This window comes from Neoarius graeffei, chromosome 9, assembly GCF_027579695.1.
Source record: "Neoarius graeffei isolate fNeoGra1 chromosome 9, fNeoGra1.pri, whole genome shotgun sequence".
Lineage (NCBI taxonomy): Eukaryota > Metazoa > Chordata > Actinopteri > Siluriformes > Ariidae > Neoarius > Neoarius graeffei.
In genome coordinates, this window is record NC_083577.1 from 52,464,814 (window position 1) to 52,482,494 (window position 17,681).

Below are 17,681 nucleotides of genomic sequence, written 5' to 3' on the forward strand. Positions count from 1 at the left end.
TGGATTTCAACAGAATTATTTGAATGGAGTGTTTAGCCAATGACTTTAGCAACTCTAGACTCCAGCCATCCTGAAGGTGTGTGGCATCAATCTGTTGTTGCTTTATGACTGACAGCTTAGTTAGTTGCTTTGTTTTCACCAGTCTAGCTGGAGCATCAATTATTTAAAAGACCTGCCTTTTGGGTCCACTGCACAGCTCTAATATCTTTTGTGTTGTGTGGTCTTTGATGTGTATTTGTGAGACAAGTTATAGAGACACACTTCCTGTATATAAATTAACACTGAGTTGTTAACCCTAAATTGAATAGATTTTATTCATCTGGCAAAATTGGGACTAAGCACAAACATGGGTATTGCGTAAAGACACTGATATTGCATAAGTTACAAGTGGCCTGAAATTCATCCATGGCATGACATGCTGGGGCCCAAAAATAAGTTCCTTCTTTCAGTCCAACAAGAGCCCCATTTTCATCCAACTGCACAAAAGCTGCTGTTGCCAAGTCACATTCTCAATTCAACTAAAGCCTAATTCAAGCATCTTCGAACAGAAGAAGGGTTTGAGCTGGGGCCTCTGTTCTCTGTGCTAAAAGACAACATGACTTGGCTCACACATTGGGGGGGGGGGAGTCAATGAATCCATGGATATTTAAAAATATATTACATATAAGCACTTATTAGAATCTTTTCCTGGTGGTGTAATATTTTGTTAGGCTTATCACACGGTAAAGAAGCAATTAATCAAAGCCCAGTGCTTGACAACTCAATGACACTATTTTCACCCCATTAATTCATTCTAATGAAGCCTGGGAAATTCTAGCAGAGTCTGATGGTGGGTGGTAAGTTGGAGATAGTCCCTAGCTGAGCTACTGAGCCCTTGAATACATTATTTCACCCTCTCTAAGACATTTAATCATTTATTTCTCCTCAAATGATGACAAATAATAATAATGTGTGTAAAACCATCAATTCCCTAATTTATTATGTGCATCATTATGTGTAATGTGTATTTGGACATCCCAATTCATCACTGATTGTCTCTTTGTGTAACTGTCTCTCCAAAAGGAAAAACAAAATAGAATAAAACAGTGGTCTTGCATATAAATAGCTTTTATGGATAAATGAGGCTTGAATGAATGAATGAATGAATGAATGAATGAATGAATCCAATAAAAGGAACTATGTCGTCATGGAAAACTGAAACATCCAGTGCAGGCTAATCTCAGCTCCCACAAAGTATTTCCTCACTACAAATGAAATATTTTAGAGGTGCTTCATGGTATCCAAGCCACCACATTATTCCATTTTTTCTCATCTTTTCCCTGTTGATCAGGTTATAAGAACCATCCAGTGTAAATATACCACAAGACATACAGAATGTATTCTTAAATATATAATAAAAAGACAAGAGATTGCTAAGTACTTTAAATGAAAGAAATGCATCTATATTAATTGTTTATTCAAATTACACAGTTAAAACATGTATAAAATTGGTTAAAAAGCATATTTACGGTAAGTGTAAAGAGGTTAAAATTCAGAGTAGTAAAACTATCAGTGCACTAAACAAAAAGACTCAAGTTCTGGTGATATGATGCTCTAATAGTATGTCTCTCTCTCCACCCAGCCTAAAAAGTAAAGGAGGAAGAATACAATTATAATAATTGCCTTTTGATGCTACTTTTTATATTGTGGGTTAGGACAAATAAGACAGTTTAGTATTTACCTCCAGGATAGCGCCTGAGGATGAGCTTTCTGAGTTCATCATAAATAAAGATGAGGAGAGAGTATGGGAAAGCGCAAAACCACCAGTTGGGTCTGAAGAAAGAGCAAATAATTAAATCTTAGATTATTCACATGATCGAAAGATTTTCTTGTACCTCTTCTAATACCAAATACATTATATTTAAAGAACTAAATCTTAATTCAGCTTACTTGAGCGGATACATTCTCAGAGCCACATCCATCCCTGGGCAGTAAGACAGGAAAGCTGCAAGAGCAGTTTCCTCAAACAGTCCGAAAATGAGGATTTTATTCCTGATTTAAAAAAAGCCAATTTTAGCCAAGTAACATTATGGAAAATATCCCCTTCATAACCATGGTCCAAGCTTCCTTATATTCTCTATTTGTTCTACATGACTTACTTCATTCCTTGCTGGAAGACAGAGTTCCTCCTGGTCTTGCAGATAATCAGGTCAGCCCACTGCACAACCACAATGCTGGCGAAGAAGGCAGTGTGGCAGGTGAACTCCACAATCTTTCTCTGTTCATATGTCTGAAATTAAGCAGTAAGGAAGATGTGAGCACAACCAGTTGAAATACATAACCATAATGTCTGATTTGGGGAAACTGTGTTAAACTTACCCACTGCTGCCCATAGCTGTCCTCAAGATCATTTATATATTTGTCATCCCAATGCACACGGATTCCAAGTAGTCTTGATGGCAGGAACCCATTTTCAGCCAGGATGACAAAATATGTGAAGAATCCAGCTAGCGCCTGTATCATACCTGAGAAGAATGTGAACCGGTTTTCATAAAAGAATAAACACAAAAGAATATACATAAAATTGTCTTTACCATATTATAAGCCTCCTTTATCTCATCTCATTATCTCTAGCCGCTTTATCCTGTTCTACAGGGTCGCAGGCAAGCTGGAGCCTATCCCAGCTGACTACGGGCGAAAGGCAGGGTACACCCTGGACAAGTCGCCAGGTCATCACAGGGCTGACACATAGACACAGACAACCATTCACACTCACATTCACACCTACGGTCAATTTAGAGTCACCAGTTAACCTAACCTGCATGTCTTTGGACTGTGGGGGAAACCGGAACACCCGGAGGAAACCCACGCGGACACGGGGAGAACATGCAAACTCCGCACAGAAAGGCCCTCGCCGGCCACGGGGCTCGAACCTGGACCTTCTTGCTGTGAGGCGACAGCACTAACCACTACACCACCGTGCCGCCCAAGCCTCCTTTATATTTCGGTAAAATTGTGTGTAACTGTATTGCCTGATGTGTGACTGTAGGCCAAACCAAACTAATATTTCCCAAGAGATTTACAAATGTATCAAATTCGCTGATAAATGCCAAGTATCTGTAAATTACAATGCATGTTGACTGCACAAAATATTTACTTTTACTGGTGCCCACAAAACACACTAAAAGGAAAAGCTCACAAAGAGCTGATATCAGTAAAAGGGTAGAGTAAACTAAATCTTCCAGCAATGCAACTCAGCCACTGCAGCATACCGGCTACAACAGAAACACATTAACTCTTCTTCCTTTTATATGGAGGCATTTCTTTTGAGCTAATTGTATGGTTAATTTGATTTGTCTTAATTTATGTTTTTTAATTATTTTCTTTCAAGTCATTAAGTCATTAATATGAAACAATTTATCTTCATAAAATTTTCCTTACAAAGTTGTGCACGCAATTGAAATAAATAAGCTATTTAAACCAGACAATGTAATTCAGATATAATATTGTTGTAACCCATGTCAATGGCATCCTCACCTATTTGGCCATATGCAATACTAATGAGTCTTTCATTTACTAGTTTGTCTGTTTTGGGGTTTCTGGGCTGTCTCTTCATGATATCACTCTCAGCAGCTTCATATGCCAGGGAAATAGCTGGAACCTTAATAAACAACACAAAGAACAGTATTAGCTGGCATTACAATTACAAGCATACTGTTAATGGGAGGCTTTATATTTACCATGTCTGTTCCAAGATCAATACATAGAATGGTGACAGTTCCCAGTGGCAGAGGGATATTAGCAATGATGAAGAGCAGAAAAGGCGTGATCTCAGGGATGTTACTGGTCAGAGTGTATGCAATGGACTTCTTCAGGTTGTCAAAGATCAGCCGGCCTGAAGAGAAGAAATGTACCTTAACAGTAGCATAGCATTCTTGACAGGTTTCAGCAAATACCATCAACACACAGTTTATATACCTTCTTCAACTCCAGTCACAATTGATGCAAAGTTGTCATCAAGAAGGATCATGTCGGCAGCCTGCTTGGATACATCCGAACCAGCAATACCCATTGCAACACCAATATCAGCTTTCTTCAGCGCGGGAGAATCGTTCACACCATCACCTGTAACAGCTACAATGGCTCCCTGTGGCACACAGTAAATTATGCTTTAATGAGATTGAGATATGACAGATGTCTAGCCCATTGCAATAAAACATGAAAACCACTCCAAATATCTTAGTTTTTTATTAAATATCTATTACATTTTCCTGTACGCTTTATCATGAAGTGCCACATCAGGGATTACAGCATTGTACATGAGATGAAAGCAAAAATTGTTCCCAACATTTCTTGACAATGGGATATCAATACACAAAAAAATAAAAAAAAGTTTTACCTGACGCTGACACCCTTCAACAATGATCAATTTCTGCTGAGGGGAGGTTCTAGCAAACACAATCTCTGTGTGGTATTTTAGGATGTCATCTAGCTGTTCTGGACTAAGGTCTTTAAGATCTCCACCATGGACCACACATGCTTTAGCATCTCTAAAAAAAAAAGACATTGATTACTCTTCATTCATTCATTGTATAAGATGTAGTAAGGCATTTATAGCTTCAGCTTTTACAGGATTTGAGTAACTGCTACTTGTATTGTGGTGTTCTGCTCTTGATAATCTAAGTGCTTGTTATTTATAGCAGGGTTCCTCAGCAGCAGTCTTGTAAGTCCACTGCCGCTTAGTTTCAAGTTCAGGGGTGGACAAATCAGTAGTCCAAGCACTCAGGACAAGAAGATTAAGTAGCTGGGCTATTCATGAACAAGTAGGCACAGTAGGCCAGCAGTCACCTGTGTTTTTGTTTTGTTTTTTTCTCTCAAATTCTACAACCAGAAAAAGGAAAAAAAAAATACTCCCTTGACTTTTGCAAAATATTTTTTTAATTTAGTAATATATTGTATCTTTAAGCAAAACACACTTCACAGTAGTGGGATGCACCTTGATACTGTAATTACAGCTTTTGCTGTATAAATATATAAATTCACTACATTAAATTTTTATATTTGTTATCATTTGAATTTATGTTAGCTACCAGTTTTTAGCCAAGTCAATTAAGTTTTTTAGAAACCAAAAGTTGGGACTGGACATTAAAATAAACAATCATACCTTGGATTGACTTCATTGATAGGAATGTTTAAGCGTGCAGCAATGTCTTCTATAGTCTCGTTGCCCTCAGAGATAATCCCAACACCTTTGGCAATAGCCTTAGCTGTAATCGGATGGTCACCAGTGACCATTATAACCTGAAAAAGGAAATATTCAAATATAAAAATACTAAGAATACAGTAATGGAATTATTGAGACAGTAATTAGGCAATACCTTAATACCAGCACTCCTGCATTTCCCCACAGCATCTGGCACTGCTGCACGCGGGGGATCAATCATGGACATGAGACCAACAAAGCATAGATTCTCAGTAGGAAAGTTCACATCATCTGTATCAAACTGGAAGCCCTCTGGAAACTGTTCCTCAGGCAAGTAGAAGTTGCAAAATCCTGGTAGCAATAGTACAAGTAGTAATAATCAATAGTTAGTTGCTAAATTACTAAATTTTATTTATAGGCTTACTCCCTTTTCATCTCCTCTTTTTCCGTTATTACCCAGTACTCTCTCTCCAAGCCCTCCCAACTCCAGGTAAGCATTCTGAAAAGCTTCTCTCATGTCGTCATCCAGAGGCTGATCTTTTCCTTGTATCATTATGGAACTGCAGCGGTCCAGAATTCTCTCTGGTGCTCCTTTCATTACAAGCAAGTATTTGGAATCTGATGCAGAATCTGGGTTCTTGTGCACTGAGAGCTAAATGTTTAAATAAAATGAATTGAATAAGAAATAAATTAATGTTTTATAAACATTTTATAAATGTTCTGCTTAGCTGTATTGTACTGAAACATTTGAAACATGCATCATGCATTATTCAACTGAGTGCTAATTGAAATTAGATCTGGGTTCATCATCAAATTAAGCATCATGTTAAAATGGCAGATAATAGCTTGCTTCTCAGTTTTGTATAATATTATACGACATAAGAAACCATTTTGGAAACCAGCTACTGTTAATCATTGTTACAAAATGAAAGAATGTTTAAAATAACCAGTGGACCAACCTGGTATTTATTAGTTGAGTTGAAGGGGATTTCTGCCACTTTTGTATGTCTGTCCCTCATCTCTTTCACAGATCCACAACAAAGTTCAATACACTTCAAGAGGGCAGACTCTGAGGCATCTCCAGCAACATCTCTCTTTGAGGAAGATCAGCTCATCAATTGGGTAATAAGTACACACTACACAACAAAATGCAACACTATCTTTTTTCATATGTTCCATTGTTATTCAAACTAGTTATGACAGTCTTTTAACTCATTAGTTAAATGTACTTATTGTTTTCCTGTATACACAAACAACTTGCACATACAGCAGTAGCAAGTACAACTAATCCTGAATTATCACTGTGTTAGAGTATGGGAAAGAATACCTTTAAAATAGGAACATCAGTTTGCTCTGCTAAAAAAACAGCTCTATTGCAAAGACCAGCAATGCGTGCCAGGGAGGTCCAGGTGGGTGAGCTTCGATCAAAACTGGTTCCGCTCTGGTTTTCTGTGGTGTCAGCTTCATGGATCTGGTTGTCAAACCACATGTGTGCAACAGTCATACGGTTCTGGGTCAAGGTTCCTGTCTTGTCTGAGCAGATGGTTGATGTGGAACCCAGAGTTTCCACAGCCTCAAGGTTCTTCACTAGACAGTTCTTCTTTGCCATACGTTTTGCTGTCAATGTGAGACACACCTAAGGAGGCACAAACAAAGAAATAAAACAAAATTAAAGGTAACTTCCATTAAGGTTCACTTAGTCCCTCTTCGTCATCACAGAGTAAAATTAAAGCTAAAATACATACTTATGTTTACTTACAGTAACAGTAGCAAGAAGACCTTCAGGCACATTAGCAACAATGATTCCAATGAGGAAGATGACTGCTTCAAGCCAGGTGTAGCCCAAGATAAGAGAGAGGATGAAGAAGGAAACTCCAAGAAAGACAGCCACGCCTGTTATGATGTGGATGAAGTGCTCAATTTCAATAGAGATGGGTGTCCTACCCACCTCAAGACCAGAAGCAAGTGTGGCAATTCGGCCCATGACAGTACGGTCGCCAGTGCTGATGACAATACCACGTGCAGTGCCTAAAGGTAAAGTGCTACCATCATCAGGATTGTCTCTACTGACTTTCAGTAATTTATGATTAATATTACAAAATCCTATGCACAAGTTCCCTTCAATTGCTGTGAAGTACCTTCCACACAGTTGGTAGAGAAGAAAGCGATATTCCTGGTTTCCAGAGGGTTGTCATTGGAGAAATCTGGAGAGCGAGTCTGAGGTTCTGACTCCCCAGTAAGAGATGAGTTGTCCACCTATAAAATAGACAAAAAGATTGTTACAAATAAAGATACAACATGTAAATGTCTTGGCCTTGCAATCAGTAAGTGTTAGCAACAATGGATTTGTTGAACTGCTCTCAAAAAGATCTACCTTACAACCATGTGCAGAAATGATACGCAGGTCTGCTGGTATCCTGTCTCCACCTTTTACTTCCACCAGATCACCCACAACCACATCCTCAGCATTAATGTGCTTTTTCTCACCGTCGCGGATAACCAGAGCTTGCTGGGAAGATTTGTTTAAAATGAAAAGTTAGATTTAAAATGATCTTAACAGGGAGTAACCCAAGTCTATTTTGCATCTATTTCTAAATATTTTAGATTATTCTATTTCTTTACAGTTGCATTTATTGGGTACTTACTGTATCAACTGTAACTGTTACACAGTCTTTCAGAAACATAGGAAATACTACGATACAGCTTCTGATGTCTTTCTGTGCACTCAGTTCTTTATTCTTTTGGTTTCACGAAGGCACATATTGACAATATTTTTAAATCAATAGCACTCTGCAATGCATGAATAAATCTTGTAAAATACCTAAATAAGTGAAGATCTAACTTGATCATTCATCAAACCATTTTTGGTTCTAAATATGCAAATATTTTATACAAAATTAAACATTAGTAAATGATGTTTAAAACAGCTTAATATCTGAAATATGGTCATAATTTGTTACCTGGGGCACCAGGTTCTTGAAGGAGTCCATGATTTTCGAGCTCTTGGCCTCTTGGTAGTACGAGAAGCAACCAGTGATGATGACAACAGCTGAAAGCACAACTCCCAAATACAGCTGCATTGCAAAGCAAAGGGAAGAATGTGATCAAAATATTTAATATAATAACATAAAACAGACTAAAAGTACCATTTGTTTCTATTTTTTCCTCACATTATCATTGGCTGGTTCATCTTCCATTGCAGCTTGAATACCATAAGCAAAGAAGCAGAGAACAGCGCCAGTCCACAGGAGCATGGAGAAGCCTCCAAACATCTGCTTACAGAACTTCACCCACTCTGGTGTGGTAGGTGGAGGAGTGAGAGCATTGGGGCCATCACGGGCAAGAATTTCTTTTGCACGTGAAGTTGTAAGGCCCTGGGAGCGAAAATGTTCTATTCAAGTTCTTGTTCTATGTCAAATGGATTCTCTTAACTGTGAAAATACATTAATTCCCTTACCTTGCTCAAGTCTGTACCATATTTACGATGAAGCTCATCTAAGCTCAGCTTGTGATCATCCTTAAAAGAAATATCAACAAAAACAAATTTTCAAACTTTTGTCTGATTTTCCAGTGTCAGTGTTATAAAAATAAAAAAAAAGTTTAAATGCTTACCAAATCCACTTCCTTTTTCAGCTCATCCATATCTTTTCTGTTCTTGTTCTTTTTCTTCCCAGTTTGCTCTGACGTTGCTGCCAGGTCATATTGATCTCGTCCTCCTCCCTATGATGGTATAGACCACGCAAAGATTTATTTCAGGAAAATTGTTATTTTGAATTAGTTTTTAAAATGTCCATATTATGACCAAAATTACTTGGCACTAGATGAAGCAAGTTGCAGAAGGAGGTTACTATCATCTCAAAGATTATAGAGTGAGGCAGTATGTGGCATTAGAAATGAAAATGGCTATGGTCACAGTTCTGAATAAAACAAACAAACAAATAAATAAACAGCCAATCACAAAATGAAACATGTATTAGCACAATCATAATTTGAAGGGCTATTACCGTTACCTGACAATAAACATCATAAATTGCTGGCTCTACTTTACAAAAACTGTATTATGTTTATGCAAAACGTCAATAGTGCAAACAAAATAGAAGAAAGCTTTAATAAACCATAAGCTATGTATGAGTATGTAAGGAAGTGTATTATTATGTAGCAGCTGGTAATGTTGAAGACATTATCATGACTATTGTCATTGTAAACAGATGGACCTACACAGTGCCAACTGTGTAATGCATTCAGTCAGCTGGATAATTTTTAATTTCTATCTGTATTTACCTTAAATATATTTCACTACTCGTTTAATAAGGGACTTAATGACTTCTGCTGAAAATAATAAAACTGCTAAAGCCAAATGACTGGTAAAACATTTTCAAGTTTGATTTGTCAACTGAAGAATTGTTACTAATTACAATTAGTAATAAGAATGTAATTATTAATTAGACTTTTGTTAATTAAATTAAATCTGCTTCTGCAAAAATACAAACTACAGTAGATACACAAACTACTGAAAAAGTTAATGCTGGCTAAAACAGAAAGGTGTCAGCATTAACTTTTTCAGCAGTTTGTGCTATGGTAGCTCTTCTGTGGGATTGGACCATATGGGCTAGCTTTCATGCCTGATGCAAATCAATGAGCCTTCGACACCCATGACCCTGTCGCCGATTCACCAGTTGTCCTTCCTTGGACCACTTTTGGTAGGTACTAACCACTGCATACCAGGAACACCCCACTAGATCTGCCATTCTGGAGATGCTCAGACCCAGTCATCTAGCCATCACAATTTGTCCCTTGTCAGCATCGCTCAGATCCTTATGCTTACCCATTTTTCCAGCTTCCAACACATCAATTTCAAGAACTGACTGTTCTCTTGCTGCCTAATATATCCCACCCCTTGACAGGTACCACTGTAATAAGATAATCAACTTTATTCACTTCACCTGTCAGTGGTCACAATGTTGTGGCCGATCAACGTATGCGTTATATAACCTGTACATAACAAGACCTATATTAATGAAGTCACCACCAACCCATGGTGCTTTGCTGAAAAGATCAGAAGTACAATTAGTAGACCTTCTTTATCAATTCCTCACAACATTCCAAAGGATTTGCTTGCTCTCATTAGGAAGTAAAAATAATGACAGGTATTATGTTGCACTTGATTCACATTTTCTTGTTCACAGTCCACTGTGTGATGGACCAATTTTATTAAGCAAATTTTCCAAACGATTTAGGACATTTCAGTCAGCACAGCATGTTCCACTCTGTTGCACTGAGGGAGATAATTCATTCAACGATAACATGCTGCGCAATAGGTCCCAAAGTAGAGGGACAACAGCAACAACAACTTGTAACAATGCAATAAACTTTGTGATAGGGCTTGCATGCTACTATTAGACAATGGCCAAAAGAGTGCTTCAGGGAGTAAAAGAAGGAGCTGCTGTGCGTTCCAAAACAGGATGGAAGTTATTTGAGCACTCAAGCATCAGCCCTCTCACAGCGAGGGGTTGTTCAGTTGCCATGGATGATAAGACCATTTATCCAGGCATTTGAATGAACTACTAGATTATACAAGACCACTTTCTTTTTTGGATTGTTAACCTAAAGCCTATCTTTATCGTCATGCTTTTTCATCAGATTTCAATGGAATGATACCCTTCCCACCTGTCGCAACCAAATAAAACTTTAATCCATACATATCATTTTAAGAGTAAACTATAAAATAGGTTTAGTCATCACACAGTTTATATGTTTGGCTCCTTGGTAACTGGATCTCTCCATTGTGAAAAAAAAATTAAAAGTATTTCAGAAAAGGTTTATTTATTTATTTGAATTATCTAGCCTAGTCCAGTCCACTGAAGAACACACCTGCATTATAGTATACATAAGCTCCTTTATTTTTAGGGAAATATATATAAAGTGGTTCTTAAGAAAGAAACTAATATGATTATATATGCCATATATCAAATAAGATTGTAAAATGTTTTAGGTAAGCATATTAAAATAGTTCATAATTAACAGAGGTTACAGATGATCAAACTGTCAAATCTTTTTGGTTACAGTTTTACAAGACTATTTGAAAATAATAATAATAATAATAATAATAATAATAATAATAATAATAATAATAATTTTACATCCTTATAAGCAAACTACTAACACCATCACCACTACTATTATTATTATTATTATTATAACACAGTAAACAATATTTTAAATAAAAAAATTTAAGTTCAGAAAAGCACTTGGGACAGAGGATAGAAGTTTTGCACACAGGAGGATGGCTTTGAGAATGCTTTTTGTTTGCACTTGTCTCTGAATATGAACAGCACAAGCCTATGGCAAGTAATGCTTAGAGAAAGAGAGAAACCTATATTTCATAAATATAAATATCAGATGAACATAGTAGGCTATCATTTCTACCTTGGACAAGTATTTATTTTGTGGCAGTTTGAAACTGCAGTCATGTTTACATACTGTACTAGACTATCTTACACCATGTCAAAGTTTTTCCACATAATCCATGACGTTTAATGAACAATTTAGATTAAATGAACGTTGAATGCGGGTAGAGAAGAGCAGACTGGATACTAATTATCTATCTCTCTTAAACTGGCAACAAATTGGCCATGAACCACCAGCTGCACTTATAGAATCTGTATCTTTCTCATTAACAGCATAGTTTTAAAATACTACTCACTAATATATCTGGTTAGTTCACACCTAAGAGGTTTATAACTGGTTATTAAGTTTTACTCACTCCGCGTCCCATCTTTGCTTGTCACCCGCTGAAGTTCCAACTTTCCCAAGACTTGTTGTGATTAAAAGAAAGTCACGCACTTTAAACTCGCTCGCCTGCACAGCAGCGGCACAAATTCGTTTGTTTTATAGCTGAAGCTGCTTGTCTGATGACGTATGTTGCGGGTGCCGTGGTAACACGGGGACTAGGGGCGTGGTTTGGGGTCTCGCGAGGCTGCATCTATCCCACATGGTCCCCGGTTCTACCCATGAAGAATATATACTCCCACCTTATGCCCAGTGTTCCCAGAATAGTATTCGGAGCCACCACCATCCTGACCAGGAGAATGAAGGAATGAATGAAAGTTTGGAAGCCCAGTACTGAATACCCACCTTTCAGTTTATTTGGTTCACTATAACTGAGCGATAAATAATATCTTCAACAACACACTGCATAAACACAATATACTTTTAGCCATAACCAGTTCTTGATTTGGCCACAACCTGGGTAACCATATTTAATTTTAAGGCTTCATTTAAGGGTAACCAGGTCAGCTGATAAAATGATAAGCTCCAGTGAAGTTGCACTGATAACTCTATGTGTAATTAACCTTTAGGTGGCTATACAGCATATAAATTTCCCTTTACCATGTCTTTCTTTTGGGTTGTCAGTGATTAGTGGCACATTCTTAAATTCAGTGATATTCTGTGTTTAGGGCGGCACGGTGGTGTAGTGGTTAGCGCTGTCGCCTCACAGCAAGAAGGTCCTGGGTTCGAGCCCCGGGGCCGGCGAGGGCCTTTCTGTGCGGAGTTTGCATGTTCTCCCCGTGTCCGTGTGGGTTTCCTCCGGGTGCTCCGGTTTCCCCCACAGTCCAAAGACATGCAGGTTAGGTTAACTGGTGACTCTAAATTGACCGTAGGTGTGAATGTGAGTGTGAATGGTTGTCTGTGTCTATGTGTCAGCCCTGTGATGACCTGGCGACTTGTCCAGGGTGTACCCCGCCTTTCGCCCATAGTCAGCTGGGATAGGCTCCAGCTTGCCTGCGACCCTGTAGAAGGATAAAGCGGCTAGAGATAATGAGATGAGATGAGATGAGATGAGATTCTGTGTTTATCACAAATTGTCAAACACAGGTTACAAGAAATGTGATCACCTCATGTGAAAAAATGTGATCATAACTATACAAGTAGCCTGTTTCCTTCTTTCAGCTTCTCCTGTTAGGGGTTGCCACAGCAGATCATCTGTCCTAATTTATGAGCCACATATTTGATTTGGCATAGGATTTTATACCCAGTGCCCTTCCTGACACAATCTTCCCCAATCTATTCAGGCTTGGATAGAAACCCATGCAGGCATAGGGAGAACATGCAAACTCCACACGGAAAGGTCCCTGTCAGCTTCAAACCCAGAACCTTCTTGGTGTGAGACAACAGTGCTAACCACAGCACCATCTTACAAGTAGCCTATACCAGTCACTTTTTCTATTTTTTAAATCCTTTTTTTTTGCTTTTCCATCTTTTTTCTACATTGTTTGTGCTGCCGATTGTCCTGTTCTCATTCAACAGTGAAAACTGTTATCCAAAGTGCATCTTGGTGTATTTTTGCTTCCTATTCTAACAGAAAATGGAAAACATACATATTATCTATGTGCTGATGCTGTTGAATGGACATTTTACAGGAATGTCAGCTTGGACAGCATTGAATTATCCAGTGCTTTATCTTCTCAAGGCTCCTGTTGTGAAACTGTGAGTATTGTGGCATACTGCAGACACAGCCTTGAGATAACAGTGTGGCAAGAGAATGGCCTTTCAAAGTGGCTTCTTGAAAAAAAAAAAAACTTTTTGTATGAGAAAGACTTTTGTAATGCACTTTAATAATGTACAAATATCACAGAACAGTAATAAAGTGACAAGGAAAGTGACTACAGGGCAGCATTATCATTCAGCTCTACTTTATAAAATAAAATAAAAGCAAAGACATACAAAGCAACTGTAGAGACTCAGCACATGATATAACCTATCATGATTGGGAAAATGTGAGTAAATACATTGCCATAAAGTGGCTTATTGAGATGTTCGACCACAAGCTGACAAAACAGCTGCCAGACAGCTCCTTGACACAAATTCTAGAACTGTACAGGAACCATGAAACACCATTCTTCCAAAAGTGTTAGTGTTTTTGATTGTAGTGGCTTGAGACATGAAGACCATAACATATGATTTTAATAATTTCTGTATTCTTTAAACCATTCAATGTCTGATCCCTCAAATCTTGTGGATGGAGACAGTCCCATTCTGAAAAACACTACTCCCAAGAAGATAGAAATGTTTCATCACAGGATAAAGGTGATCAGTCTGAGTAACCTTGTACTTGCAATTATCTTATACTCGAAGGGGAATAATTGACCCAAACCATGGCAGAAAAATGTCCCCACAGCATTTTTGTTGTTTTTATTTAATTGCTTGTTTGTTTGCTTGTTTGTTTGTCATGTGTCTATATGTAATTGTGGTTGGAACTGGTGTGTGTTCATGCGGTCAGATAAGCCCAGTGTAGGCATGGGGTAGAATATGAGGAGGATAAGCAGCGCTGTAAGTCTTATCTACAAAAGGAACAAGGCAGACAGTTTATTTTCCAGTTCTTAAATACATTCCACATATACAGTGTCTTTTGAAGTGATTGTGAATGATGTGAACCCATTATTATTTTGATGAAGTGCTATGTATAATCACTGTGGTTATTTCAATTACATGTGATATCCGTTGATAAGCTTTTTAGTTGAAAGTAGTTTATGGTGCACTACATATCTAAATAACACTGACGAATGCAGACTTAACATGTTTACTGATACAACAAGTCAAACAATGAAGAACAAATAAGACCTTGTGGCAGTGGGGGCGTGGTCAAGCGTCGGTCTGTGACCGGAGGGTGGAGTCAGGGAAGGTAAGTGGCAGAATCACTACACCTGAGGTGAATTAACCTGTTTGTGTGTCTTCCCAGCAACCACGCCCTATATAAGGAGAGAGAGAGCAGAGGAAGGGGGCTTTCCCAAACCAGATGACTGATGTGTGTGTATATGCGTGTGGCTGGGAGAGTGTATGTTTGCGACTGTAAAGTGCAAATAAAGAGAGTTTTTGGAACTCAGTTCTGGCCTGCCGTACTTCTGTACTCCACTCACCTGCTCTGACCTCTACAGTGGTGCCAAAACCCGGGACGCCGAGCACAGAGGAGAACAGCCCCATGGAGTCCTCCCCCTTCGCAGACTTCATCCACGCCCTCACCACGGCCCAACAGAGCCAGCACCAGGCGCTGCTCACCCTCCGAAAGGAGCAAGAACAATGGTTCAAGGCCCTGGTGCTGGCGCAACAGGAAGATTGACAGGCGTTCTGGCACCTCCTCGCGTTGACGGGGTCCACCATCTCCACCGCTGTGGGCCCACTCCACCTCACCCTAACAAAGATGGGCCTGCATGATGACCCCGAGCCCTTCCTCACGCTATTTGAACAAGCAGCAGAGGCCTCGGGGTGGCCGGTGGAACAGCGCGCGGCGCGCCTCCTCCCCCTGCTAATGGGCGAGGCGCAGCTGGCCGTGCTACAGCGCCCCGCCGACAGGCAGCTGGTCTACGCGGACCTGCGCCAGGCCGTCCTCCAGCATGTGGGGCGCACCCCCGAACAACATCATCAGCGCTTTCACGCTCTGCGCCTAGAGGAGGTCAGCCGCCCGTTCGCATTTGGCCAGCAACTCCGGGACACCTGCAGGCGGTGGCTGAGGGCTGACAACCGCGACGCTGAGGGAGTCGTTGACCTGGTGGCACTGGAGCAGTTCATCGCGCAACTTCCCAAAGAAATGTCAGAGTGGGTCCAGTGCCATCGCCCGGCATCGCTGGATCAGGCCATCGAGTTAGCGGAGGATCATTTGGCGGCTGTTCCCATGGCAGGATCACAGATCCCCTCTTCGCTTCTCTCCTCTCTCTCTCCCCCTCCCCTTCTGTGTCTTGTCCTTGCCCCGTTCCCCCACCGCGGAGGCGGGGGCCGGCTCCCTCACAGCCAGTCCGCCGCACCTGCGGTGTCCTCCCGTTTCCCGCTTCCATGTCTGTCTCTCCCCCCCCCCCCCCCCTCAGGTGAGTAAGACCCAAACTACCGGTGCAGAGAGAAAGCCCGGGCCGGTTTGCTGGTGCTGCGGGGAAGCCGGGGCACCTTCAGCATCAATGCTCGGCAAAGGAGGTGGGCACGGTGGTCCAGATCCCTGACGCGCCAGGAGCTGCCCTCGATTGGGCCGGAGCATATCGCATACCGTTGAGTATCCAAGGGGATACATATCAGGCTTTGGTGGACTCTGGCTGTAATCAGACCTCAATTCACCAAAGCCTGGTGCAAGACGAGGCATTGGGGGGAGCACAATTGGTGAAGGTGTTGTGTGTGCACGGGGATGTTCACAGCTACCCTTTAGTGTCGGTCCACATTTTTTTCAGAGGGGAAAAATTTAGAGTAAAGGCGGCGGTTAATCCTCGCCTCACCCACTCTATAATTTTGGGGACTGATTGGCCGGGATTTGGGGAGTTAATGAGTCATTTAGTAAAGAGTGAGTAGTTTAGCAAGGGGAGGTCCCGGTGTCGCTTTGGTGGGACCAGCTGTAACAGAGCCGTCTACGTCATCTCCGCGTCAGAGTGAGGAGCTGCCGGCTCCTCCTCCCTCTCTCGGGGAATCCCTCACGGATTTCCCATTACAGCAGTCGTGAGACGAGACTCTGCGACATGCATTTGACCAAGTGAGAGTAATCGATGGTCAAATGCTCCAGCCAAACGCCACCCCGTCCTTCCCCTATTTTTCTATTATGAAGGATAGATTATACCGAGTGATGCAGGACACTCAGACTAAAGAACAAATCACGCAGCTCTTGATTCCAAAAAGCCGCCGGGAATTGGTATTCCAGGCGGCTCACTTTAATCCCATGGCTGGACACTTAGTGCAGGATAAAACACTAGCCCGAATAATGGCCCGGTTCTACTGGCCAGGGATTCACGGCGATGTCCTAGGTGGTGTACGGCGTGCCGCGAATGCTAGTTAGCAAATCCAGCGGCCATTCCAAAAGCGCCTTTGTGCCCTCTCCCATTAATCGAGACCCCGTTCGAAAGAATTGGGATGGATCTCGTCGGGCCATTAGATCGGTCAACACGAGGGTACCGCTTTATATTAGTTCTAGTGGACTATGCAACACGATACCCAGAAGCAGTGCCTTTTCACAATATCTCAGCATGCAGTATTGCGGAAGCGCTCTTCCGTGTTATCTCCCGAGTTGGAATCCCGAAAGAGATTCTGACTGATCAAGGCACCTTGTTTATGTCACGAACACTGAACGAACTTTATGGGTTATTAGGTATTAAGCCAATCCGCACCAGCGTTTATCACCCACAAACGGACGGTTTAGTCAAACAATTCAATCGCACCCTCAAAAATATAATTAGGAAATTCGTAAGCGAGGACGCACGTAATTGGGATAAATGGCTCGAACCCTTGTTGTTTTCAGTGCAAAAGGTCCCCCAAGCCTCCACGGGGTTCTCCCCGTTCGAATTGTTATATGGGCATAAGGGGTCATCCATAATTTATCATCATGAGTCTACAAAGAGTAGACTTTTGAGCAACCCCCCTCCCTCCCCCCAAAAGTGTACATTAGCGGACAAAAAAATGATGATGGATCTACGTGGAATAGGAATTCAAAATAAAACCATGTCTTGTATTACTTTTTATTAAAATTGGATGA

At 40.6% G+C, this 17,681-nt stretch overlaps 1 protein-coding gene across 1 annotated transcript; it reads right to left on the reverse strand.

The window, feature by feature from the left end:
- Positions 1-1,513: 1,513 nt before the first annotated feature.
- atp1a1b (ATPase Na+/K+ transporting subunit alpha 1b) lies at positions 1,514-12,032 on the reverse strand. The gene is made up of 22 exons (XM_060929760.1): positions 11,946-12,032; positions 8,795-8,902; positions 8,640-8,699; positions 8,353-8,556; positions 8,143-8,256; positions 7,557-7,691; positions 7,321-7,438; positions 6,942-7,210; positions 6,510-6,818; positions 6,142-6,276; positions 5,639-5,834; positions 5,358-5,533; positions 5,144-5,280; positions 4,379-4,529; positions 3,958-4,126; positions 3,720-3,874; positions 3,517-3,640; positions 2,359-2,504; positions 2,139-2,269; positions 1,930-2,031; positions 1,721-1,812; positions 1,514-1,622 (listed from the first exon to the last, which is right to left on the reverse strand). Exons 1-22 carry the CDS (start codon positions 11,955-11,957, stop codon positions 1,594-1,596), a joined length of 3,072 nt encoding a protein of 1,023 aa, XP_060785743.1. The 5' UTR covers positions 11,958-12,032; the 3' UTR covers positions 1,514-1,593.
- Between the last annotated feature and the right edge of the window lie 5,649 nt (positions 12,033-17,681).